The sequence below is a fragment of the Salvia splendens genome, unplaced genomic scaffold (assembly GCF_004379255.2).
Source record: "Salvia splendens isolate huo1 unplaced genomic scaffold, SspV2 ctg653, whole genome shotgun sequence".
In the NCBI taxonomy this organism is placed as follows: Eukaryota; Viridiplantae; Streptophyta; class Magnoliopsida; order Lamiales; family Lamiaceae; genus Salvia; species Salvia splendens.
Genome location: NW_024599316.1, coordinates 7,308 through 18,542, shown reverse-complemented (window position 1 = coordinate 18,542; position 11,235 = coordinate 7,308). Strand labels below are relative to the sequence as shown.

General features: G+C 38.5%; 1 protein-coding gene and 1 pseudogene across 2 annotated transcripts; one reads left to right on the top strand and one right to left on the bottom strand.

Moving 5' to 3' along the window:
- The first annotated feature begins 1,290 nt into the window (after positions 1 to 1,290).
- On the top strand, positions 1,291 to 4,467 carry LOC121790886 (annotated as a pseudogene).
- Positions 4,468 to 4,543: 76 nt separating this feature from the next.
- LOC121790885 (auxin response factor 6-like) lies at positions 4,544 to 10,043 on the bottom strand. Of its 2 annotated transcripts, none has more exons than XM_042188985.1 (15): positions 9,384 to 10,043; positions 9,208 to 9,296; positions 8,629 to 8,741; positions 8,447 to 8,545; positions 8,302 to 8,358; positions 8,038 to 8,196; positions 7,861 to 7,945; positions 7,514 to 7,604; positions 7,267 to 7,431; positions 7,071 to 7,193; positions 6,916 to 6,991; positions 6,657 to 6,804; positions 5,454 to 6,541; positions 5,110 to 5,300; positions 4,544 to 5,008 (listed from the first exon to the last, which is right to left on the bottom strand). In XM_042188985.1, exons 2-15 carry the CDS (start codon positions 9,245 to 9,247, stop codon positions 4,804 to 4,806), a joined length of 2,640 nt encoding a protein of 879 aa, XP_042044919.1. In that variant the 5' UTR covers positions 9,248 to 9,296; positions 9,384 to 10,043; the 3' UTR covers positions 4,544 to 4,803. The 2 variants fall into 2 exon arrangements, with proteins under 2 accessions (XP_042044919.1, XP_042044920.1); XM_042188986.1 differs by having other exon boundaries at positions 8,038 to 8,193.
- Positions 10,044 to 11,235: the final 1,192 nt, after the last annotated feature.

Sequence of the window (11,235 nt, the reverse complement as noted above, 5' to 3'; positions counted from 1 at the left end):
ATTTCATACGCACATATAAACAAAAAAATTTGTTTCTATTTTTGTGAACGGATGAAATAATACTACTTGTGTATAATCTACGAAACACATGAAATTCATTTTTAAAGTCTACTAATTTAAATTTTGAAATTAAGTGGGTAAGTTGGTATGATTTTCATATACCTTTTCAATTACTACAATACGGTATACTTCTACACGACATTTTAAAGCCAACAATGATATCAGGAGTGACAAAAGTTAAACGGACCCATTATCCCACAAGTGTAATCATCATAATTGCCAAAGACAAAATTTGTGAAGTGGAAATCAGGAAATGCATAGATTAGGGCATTATTAGTATTTCGAAAAAATGTCCTTGAAATAAATTGAGTGATTTAGTCTCAAGAATATATTACCACTACATACCATTTATGCACCAACCAATATTTCAATATTATCAATCTCATAAATATTCTTCTCCCTCATAAGGGCACATTGTAGATGTTTGTGAATTACATAAACTTCTCACTTTATAGAAAATATTAGGATAAATTATCAAATAAATTGCAAAAGATGAAAATTTTGGTATTTTCCACACATTTCAAAAACTGAATTTTAAATCGCGAAGACTGTACTTTTCACAATTATTAAATTGTTTAATTTCCAACAAAATACATAATAATGTGATAACCCTATGCTATGGCTACTATGTTAGGAATGTCAATTCACATCATTATAGTGATACATGTTTATGTGGTGAGTGGCATGCTCAAAATGGATAGCAAAATCATCATGTATTTCAATGAAAAACAAGATAATGAGATGATTGCAAAAATTACAATATTTATAGTCCATTATTCAATTTTGGAAAAGTGTGGAATATATTAGAATTTGACTTCCTGATTTATCTAGTAATTTATCAAATTATTATCCCCTCTTATCTCCATTAACTATCTCATCTTTTTACTGTTGTAAATTTTATGTTGTAAATTTTATACCATTATTTTAGTATATGTCTCACATAATTTTGTTAATAGCCCCATATTTGGTTTTGTCCGTATAAAAATGAAAAAATGAGTTTGAATTTGCAATATGATTGAAAAAGTTTTCTAAAAGAAATGAAATTTGATACTCCTACTATATAATTGGAGATGTCTTAAAAAATTGAAAGAAAAAAAAGTAGTGAAATGTATATTTCTATTTATCAAATATCAAATATAGTAAAATAAAATTAGATAAATTAATAGAGATAAGAAAGAATAAAAACGAGACAATTAATGAGGAATTGAAAGAGTATTTTTTTTAAATAAATCATTCCAACCCTCTCTCTTTCTCTAAATAAGGCATCAGATTAGCAAGCTCTGACCAAAAATCGTGTATTGGCTGGCTTCGTCTTGGCTAGCTCACCCTCTCCTCTCTCTCTCTACACGTCTCTTCACGGTTTTCTTATATACGTATCTGCGCCTGTGAGTATAACAGTAGAAAGCGAAAAAGCATAGACAGAATCTAATGGAGTACGATAGGATACACAAAGTTCAGGTATTCCAATCTTTTCTCTTCTCTTCTCTCTGCATACATGCATTTCTCCTCCTTTTTCCAGGAATTGTTGTTTCGTCATCGATATATTTCAAATTGGATGTTTTGTGATCCCAGCACGCCAATTGCTTGATTAATGGCTTCAGAGAAAATCACGCTTAAAGAAAATTGAGGTTGAATGAAATGAGATCATTTAAATGGGGTTAAAGTAAATTTTTGATCTTTTCCAAGTTTTCTAAAGTGGGGTGTGTGAAGCCTCTCAATTTGGATACGTTTTTCATTTAAATTTTTTTTTGGGTGTTGTTGCAGACTGCTATTTTATCTCCGAGTAAACTGAGGATGAAGCTTATGGGGTCACACCATCAAAAGAGATCAAACAGTATTTCCTCAAGAACATCTCCTGCTAGAATGGGAGATTCAGAGTTTGCCAAGGACAGCTTGTTGGCAGCCGAAAATGGGGATTTTGGAGAGGAAGGTTTGATGTTTTTCCCCCTTACCTTTTTGCCTTCACTTACTCTGTTTTTTATTGGTAGGTTGCATTTATTAGTTATCTTTAGTCCTTAGATATCATTGAATTAGTACTAGTGGGCCTAGTAGCTTTTGCCTGCTTTGAACTGTTTCTATTGGGATGGTTAAATTGGTTTTAAGTTTTTCAATGGGGAAAGACTTGGGTGAAGTTATTTGTTTCTTTGAGTGAAGCAGCAGTTTTAGTGCTCTAACTGTGAAAAGCCCTTTTGCTGATTTTAGGCCTGCATCCTGTTTTCTTTTTGCAGCATTGAATTTAGAGGTTTCACAAGTTAAGTCTGATGGAGCTAGCAAAGGCGATGGGAATTCATTGCAGTCGAAGGAGCTCAGAGCAAAGGATAATGGTGATGCTAGTCGTTTTAGAATGCAGCTTCTTTCCAAGGGAGATACTGGTAATTCCAGTTCTGTCCACCCCATTAGAATGTGTGAGGATGAAAATCTTGATTATGATAGCACCTCGAGCTTTGAGTTCCATAAAGGGGAGAGGTCGCTGCACCATTCCATAACAAGATCGTTCTCGAGGCCAATGTCATCGAAATGGAACGATGCAGAGAAGTGGATTATGAACAAGAAAAATGTGCAATCCAATATCTCAAAGAAGGCCAACATCCAAAATCAGGTGAACAGACAACCAGCTGCGAAAATGGTGAGAGTTGTGCCAGAGCCATCGGTGAAGCGTGTTGATTTTTGCCAACCTGCTTCGCAGGGGAAATTCGCATTGATGGATGATTCAAATATGCCTTGCACCAAGAGTGTAACAGACGAAACAACAGGTGAATATGGTGCTTCAACTCTGTTGTATATTTTGAATGGGTGTTTTTGTTTTCATGCTTTTTGACTTCATCAGCTTGAACCTCTATTGCTTTTTCATGAAGATAATGAAAACTTAGAAAGAAAGAAGTGTCGATGTTTCTCTTCCCCTGCAATATTTGTCAGTTATAGATACAACTTTGCCAAGCTTTTCAAATTTCAAGGTTTGACTAACTATGTAATTTGTTAGATTTAGACATGTACTTAGGAGTAACTATCTCATTAGACTGGAAATTTGGTTGATTTGTTTTGAAATATGGATCTTTATTACTCAAAAAGTTATACTACTACAAGAAAGTTGTACTTGCTTGAATCTCTCCTTAATCGGGAAACTGATTAATTATTTTACTCCAATGATTCTGTCGCTGCTGCTGCTATCTTGATCTTGTCAGGGAATGAATGAATATAATGTGTAGCTAAGAAAGAGAACAATGGTTTGCAACTTTGTGAAATTGCTTTGCTTATTGGCTTCTTTTGATGCCAGCAGATCCTGCCATACGATCAGTATCGATGAGAGACATGGGAACAGAAATGACTCCTGTTCCGAGCCAAGAGCCGTCAAGGAGTACTACACCGGTAAGTCCAACAACCCCAATTCGCAGCCCAATGTCTTCCATACCTTCTACTCCTCGGAGAGGGGAACAAGCACCCACACCAACGGAACATTCCATCAGCAATTCAACTCAGAACTTGGCCGAACATGCTAAGAAGGAATTGTCCGAGCAAGAGCAAAAGCTTAAAACGAGAAGGGAGATTGTGGCCTGGGCGTTCAACTCGGTAAGATGAATATTGCTGCTTGGGCAAGCAAAGACGAGACTGATAATAGGGATTCTGGGAATGAAGCTACAGACAATGATGAGCTTACACCGACTCAGTATACAAAGCGCGCAGCTGCCTGGGAAGAAGCTGAGGAAGCTAAGCATGTTGCCAGGTTCATTCTCCAAGCTTTTGTTTTGTAGTTGAAATACCGGTGTTGTTATCAGTTGCAGCTTTCAACTTTCTTGAATCTGATTTCAGATATAAACGCGAAGAAATAAGAATTCAGGCATGGGAGAGTCAGCAGAAAGCAAGGTTTGATGCGGAAATGAAGCAGATAGAGGTAAAGGCATCTCATCTCCTTATCAATGAAATCCATAAGAATTCACTGTCTAGCATCAAAAGGAAAACTGATAAAAAAATCGATAATCAGGCCCAAATCGAGCAAATGAAAGCGCAGGCTCAAGCAAAGATGGTGAAGAAGGTAGCAATGGCAAGACGAAAATCGGAGGAGAAAAGAGCATTAGCTGAAGCTAGGAAAAACCGACAGGCTGAAAAAACTGCGTTGCAGGCAGAATACATACGCGACACGGGCCGTATCCCTTCTTCCACCTTCATCTGCTGTGGTTGGTCATAACCGAGCAGGACGTCCTCAGCAAAATACGCAGGAAAACACACTCCTGTGGGAATAAGTTTCTCCATGTGAGAATCACCATTGTGGTTTGCTTTCCACCATATATCTTTTTTCAGTCAAGAATTTGAAGCTTTTAGATTGAACTGCAAGTCTTTGCAGCTATACATGTCCTCATTCACACCATGTATAGTTTTGATGTAAAATATCTGCCATTTTTGGTTATACTCCATACAAGTTTCCTATCAAGTTGAGTCAAATTAAAAAGACTAAATTGGCTTGTCAAAAAAAAGTGTACACAAGACATGAGAAGCAAACAAAATAGGGCTAAACTGAGTTTTTTTGAAGTGATAGACAATCAAAACTAGTGCTATTTCATGATCAACTAATACTAGACCAGAACATGGGAAGAGAACAGAGGAGGATGAACTATGAGATACTTACAGTATTATAGCTTCTATTATAAAATCTTTTCAAGTTAGAAATAGAAAATCTCATGGCTACCAGATTCAGATAAAGCTAATATTACAGACAGATTGCAACTATTAATACAACTGGCTCAGAATTCAGAAATCAAGACTTCCGACAGACGGTATAACGGTGCTCATGTTCCTACCCTCCTGCCGGCTTCCATAACTATCACAGCCGCCGTTTTGGACAGGCAACCTTTGTAGGGGGATGGAGTTTAGAAGCTCCAGTCCTAGTTTCCCCATTTCCTGCACCTCTTGTGGCGACAGGATCTTGATGCACCATACGCTGTTTACGAACTCCCTGAAATAGTAGAAAAATCAGAGTGTCTTCGAAGCAACAGAAGATATATACATTTGCATATTCTGTCAAGAATGTGAGTGAGAAATGGTGAGAGAACTTACTGCCAGGGGTCGTCCCCGAGAAGAAGGACATCGTTTTCACGGTCCACAAATACAAGCTGCCAGCCTGATCTCAACGGATCTTCCAATTCGCCTTCAAGGCCAAACATCTGAGCGAGCTCACTGCGCAGCTCCGAATAACTGCTAAATTTGGTGATGTCGAGTGACCTTCCGAACGACCCAGTTTTGTGAACCTGTGGAATATTCACAAACACAAATCAGATGCCGACTCGTAAATGGGTATTTACTTTGGGTGATAGATTAGATTCATAATGCATAGAGCCGAGTTTTTGAAGGATTAGACATATCTAAGAAAATTATCCCCAAATATTTTTCGAGCAAATTACCTTAACAAAGGTTCTATCGGACGGATCATTATGCCCACCATTGTCATTAGATATCAGAAAACCCGAGTCATCAATGAAACTGCTTGAAGTCACTGTAGGATTGAGTGAGTAATCAGCACCGGAGCTAGTCATGTAGCTGGAAGAGGCGAAGGTCATGGCCGCGTTATCAGGCTCACTGACTGCTTTCAGGTTTGACAATCCATTCGGCATGAGAAGAGAGGAGGAATCTATGTTCACTCCAAAGAGAAAGTGGTTGTGGGGATCGTTATTCGCTTCTTGCTCCATCAAGCAATCTCTACTGGGAAATGGAGGCAAAGAAACAGGATTGCTGGTTGCATTTGAGTTTAAGAGTCCTAACTGATCAGCCTGCGGTGAGATAGTCTGCGAGGGGATACCACTGGAAAGAGGATCTAGAGCAACCCGTTTTGTCGGCCAACCACTCGAAGATAGCAAGTTGTTCGACCTTGACACGTTGAGGAGGTTGGAGGCCTCCTCCTGGGTGACCGAACTCAACAGGCTGTGCAGAGGAGAGCTCATATTGCCGACCGGTTTCACATTCGACTCTGGAAAGCACTGCTGCATGGAAGACATCGAGTGCATCGTCTGAGACTGCACTTGAGAATTTGATGACAACTGTGATAGCTGTGGATCAACAACTTGCTGCGTCTGATTACTGTGCTGATGCTGCTGCTGGTGGATCTGTGCTTCGTTGAACGAATTTTGTTGGAGGAGATTTGCTTGAGACTGCGACATTGCCTGAGACTGGATTCCTTGAAGGCTTTGAACAAACGGAGCAGAGGACAGAGGCTGCTGCATATAGCCTGCAGATCTGCTGCCGATGGATTGGGGCTGCTGGAATTGCATAATCGAGGAAAGAATTTGTTTGGAAGGGTCCATAACCCTCATATCCTGCATAGCTGCAGCTGCCATAGCATGATAAATATCGTTTTGCAAGCCAAGCATCGATGCGTCAAACCTCGGCTGCATCCAAGGTGAGACCCCCATCCCTTGGTTCAGGGCTTGCATTCCTCCGTCTCCACGAAGCCACATGAGGGAGGGATTTAACCCCATGTCATCAATCTTCATCCCTAGATACAACAAACAATGCGGATTTTAGAAATACGATCAGGCACGCATGTGTGAGAGATGACTATACAGATAGAGCTCGAATACATCCAGTCAAGTATGGAAGTGGGATTCTACCTGCGTAGGAGGGGAGACCTGACGGCCATGGCCGCTTCAGTCTTAGAGGAAACGGTGATGGATACATAGGGAATGTGGTTAGAGGTTCGATTTCCCAAAGTGAAACTCTCGGCTGCCTCTCTCCAGCTGTTGATTCGTCCCAGCCAACCTTTATTGATCAGAAATCATCTAATTAAGCAGGCAGTGGTGAATACGATCAATGTGTATCCATCCATGAAGTCATACACAAGTTGCAGGAAGCTGAGAAGGTGTAGCTTACCTTAACTGATCGCCAATGTGAATTCGGCCACCTGACAGGATCTGAGTCGCTTATGCCAGTTATTGTGCCCATATAGCTGGAACCATAAACATCTCAGTACCAACGCAAAAACATGTCGAAAAAGCATTTCTCAGCGTAAAAGCATCAAAACATACCGACGAACACTAGATTCTTCTGTTTCAAACAGCATCCTGAAGCGCATCCCCACAGACACTCGCGTATGATGCACTGCTTTTATGTATTTAGCCAGAGGTATAACAAATTCAGAGGGACTTGCCCTGAATCAAAATCGGTGTCAGCAGAATGTCGTTAGAATATCGAGCAGGCATTTATCTTGAGGTAGCAACATACCTGGGATTATAGAATATCGTGAAACGGCTATTTGTTGCAGCTGCATGAGCAGCAGCAGCAAGCAGACCTAGATGCATGCTATCACTAGATAAAACTGACGAAGGCATCACTGTTTGTGGGCGGTTAGCACGCCGAATGCCAAGAAGCAGCTGATTCTTCTCGTTCCTGATTAAAGCATAAACAAACCAAGTCAGACCTCGCCGCAGTAGAATTATGTTACCAGATTCTAGAGAAATGAAGTGCATACCATATGAAAAGAACCGAATCACCAGCAACAAGTCTTTTAGCACTCACAAAAACACTCCAACCAGTTGTTAGCAGATGCCTCTTTGGCTGACCTGAGATAGTGATAAAAGGATTTTAACATCAAATTGTTGAAAATTATTGAAAAGAAAAATCCATGGCATAAGCATACATTTTATGACACAAACATCAATTAAAATTCTAATTATAAAACCAGATGTAACGACTATGCTAATAGACCAAAGTGACCAACCAGTAAAGGCCATAAATAATTAGGCGTTGATAAAAATGTGCAATCTGAAGATATTACAATCTTTCCCCATCTACATTTTTGTATAGTCGAGAACTTACCTCGAAATATATGCCTGAATTTCCACTCGTTGTTATGAAGATCCCTGGCAATCAACTCTTGTGCCGGAGGTTGCTGTGAAAAATCCTGTAAACAGATATTGATTGCATAACTATAAATGCCAGACAACAAAAAAGATAAAAAAGACTTGTTTTTAAATTTCAAAAACATTTTTTTACCAATGGTGGGAACACTTTTTCAGCTGCCCTACGCGGAACTGAGAAGCCACCGTGAGTACTTGTGTCACTAGCTGTCAAAGTTTTGCAGAAGTAATTCGTCGGCTGTTTACTGGCTACACCCATGTCTGCTGGAAGAAAGGAAACCTCTTTCTGTTCCTGCTGCAAAAGATCACAAAAATCAACAAAGATGAAGCAAAATTTGCAGTTTTATCACAAGGACAAAGACTAAGATTTAAGGAATCCACAATAAGATAAGTGACATACTGCATTCAGCGGCTGCAAGGTCATCTGTGCATACACCTCGTCCGTCTCTATGTCGGCCTGGTTAATAACATAAACATGAGCTTCATGAACTAGCACACACGAGTAACGGAGATGTGATAAAATTTCCAGACGCGAGATGACTTACATGCATGGTCACGTTATGAAGCTGGCAAACAAGCTGTGCAGGTAAACTTTGGTAATTGGGCATCTGAGCATCGACTTCCTTGTTCGTGGACACAGCAACCTATGCAGCACGCGTTAAGAACTATGAGCTTTTGATTCACAAACTATGTTCATGATGAAATAAATGTAGTGTGAGACGAATACCTGCTCGCTGTGGCCCTGCGGAAAATACACCACATGACTTCCGAGAGACGGGAGAGAAACGAGAGGGCCAGCACAGGCATGCCAAAGTTCAGAATTTAGGCAGCTCTTCTCTCCTGATCGAATTCGAGAAAAATCATCAGTAATCAAGAACAGTCAGAATCAACACAAATTTAATAAAAATCATCATACTCAAAAACAGATGAGGAATCAACAACAGTATATAATTCGATCAATCAATAATGCATACATATAACACAAAGGAAAAGGAAAATGTTAAAAAAGGGCCATGAAAATATTCATGAAAAAGGGAAAGGCAAAATATTCACACTCCCAGAAAACCTCATCACCCAGAAAAACAAGGAAAGAAGAGAAAATTCAAGAAAGAGAATCAAGTTCTTCTTTTGCAGATTTTGCAGACTTGAATAATTATTATTTTTATTCAATTTTAAACATAGAAAAGCATAAAACAAATCAAGATTCCACATCAACTTTCTCCAATAAATATGTGTCAAAATCTCACAGTTGAGCAGCCTCAAGCCATCAATGCATAAAACAAAAGGGAAGAAAGGGAAATCTCACCTTCAGGAGACTGCTGATTCAAGCAAGCAGAGAGTTTCATGATGAAGATTCAAACAATACAGTTGAAGAAGCACAATAAACAGCAGTAACTGCAAATAGCAAAATCCAAACAAATCATAAACAAAATAAATCCCTAATATTTCCCAAAACTCAAAAAAAATCCAGCTTCCAGTTACCTCCTCTCCACCCCCAAATAGCATAACACCAGTACTTTAATCCTCCGAATTTCACCCTCCAAAATTTCAAAACTCAATTTTCTACCCCCTCACTCCTCCAATTCATCGATATCAACAAATTAAGCCTTATTTCATGAAGAAAGTAAGGCCAAATTGAAAAAGTTTCCACCAAAACTCAGCCCAATCAGTTCCTGATTTTTTTTCTCCTCAATCAGAGAAAATGCAATTGAGAAACACCATCTCTAGCTCAAAAAAACAAACAAACTTTCAAATCCTCCTCAGATCTCAACATCTCATGCTAAAAAAAACTCCGAAGAAAGCAGCACACCAACGTTCCCAAAACCCTCAGCAAAATTCAACCTTTTTTCCCTCAACCAACGCAAACAAAAAAAAAAGAGTCTTGTGTTGTATTCGAAGGCGCAGATTTCCAAACAAGGACTAAATCAAACTCCACCGTTGCATGCGCGTATTTTGTATACTAACAATGCTTCGGTAAGTGTGGAAATGGCGAAAACTGAGATACTCCTATCTGCAAATTAAGCAGAGCCACTGAGTTGGAGGAAAGAAGTAGTATAGTGCGATTCTCTGTGTGTGTATATATGGGTTTCTCACTCCTTCCTTCCCCTCTGCTCCAATCAGTCAATATTCAATATCACCTTTTCCAATTCTTCAGATGTCATTTATAATTGAGCGAGCGAGCGAGAGAGAGAGAGAGAGGAGAAGAGAAGAGAAGAGTGGACCATGTAATAATTAGATCTTTTGAACATGGGAATTACTTTTTTAACCTTTTTGCGCTTTTCCCCATCTTCAAAATTTTTAAATTAAATTAATTCGTAAATTCCAATTCCAAGTGGGCCTTCTCAGATTAAGACTGAGATCTGCTGAAATTGCTGTCAGTAAAGGCCCACTGCCAGCCCACCCTTTATTTTCTTAATTATTTCTCTTTTGTCAATTTATAATTATTATATATATAGTCATTTAAATCGCAGTGAATTAAGTCATTATCAGTTGTATGTGACTTTCAATTCGAGGATATTTTGTCACACTGCATGGTTGGATGATCATGCAAGGGTGTAGTTGGTTCAGGAATAGTTGGTTTCCAACGCACAGAAAATGAATCCTAACAAACATTTATCGTTTCAGTTTCAAACCGTATTTTATTAAAATTTTATTATTTTAGCTTATTTTTGTCGATTTTTTCTCAGTTTTGTCAATTTTTATGGTTAGTATTGGTTTTGTGCCAAAATCAACGATTAACCGTAAATTTTCGATTTGAAAATATTCTAACTGAAACTATACATGTAAAATAATAAGTCAATCCTAATTAGGTCTACCATTTTAGTCTGTCTACCATTAGGAGTCCCGATTCACCTTTACTATAAATGATATGTACACATCACTTTCCACTAACTCATTTCATTCACATTCTATTACTATAAAACTAGGAGTATATAAAAATGGGTCTCACATTTGCACTATCTTTTCTCACCTACTTTCATTTATATTTCTTAAAACTCATGCCGAACTCAAATGGGACTCCAAATGAGAAAAGTTATCTGTTATTTTACTTTATCTCTACTTTAACTATTTATTAGTAGTATAATTTTTTTCAAACCACGTGTGGAAATTAAATGCTTCAATTTATAAGTTATACATAATAACTTACTCTATATAAAGCATCAATAACGGATAACATGGATGCTCTAGCATATTTCGTAGTGACACACAAGGAATGCATTGTAAGGGTATTTAAGGGGCGTGCACCACTTAGCTAAACGAAATGCGAATGGTTGTTACTACATGATGGCTTGGCGAATTTTTGATGGTGATGAATGCAGGAAAATGCAGATCA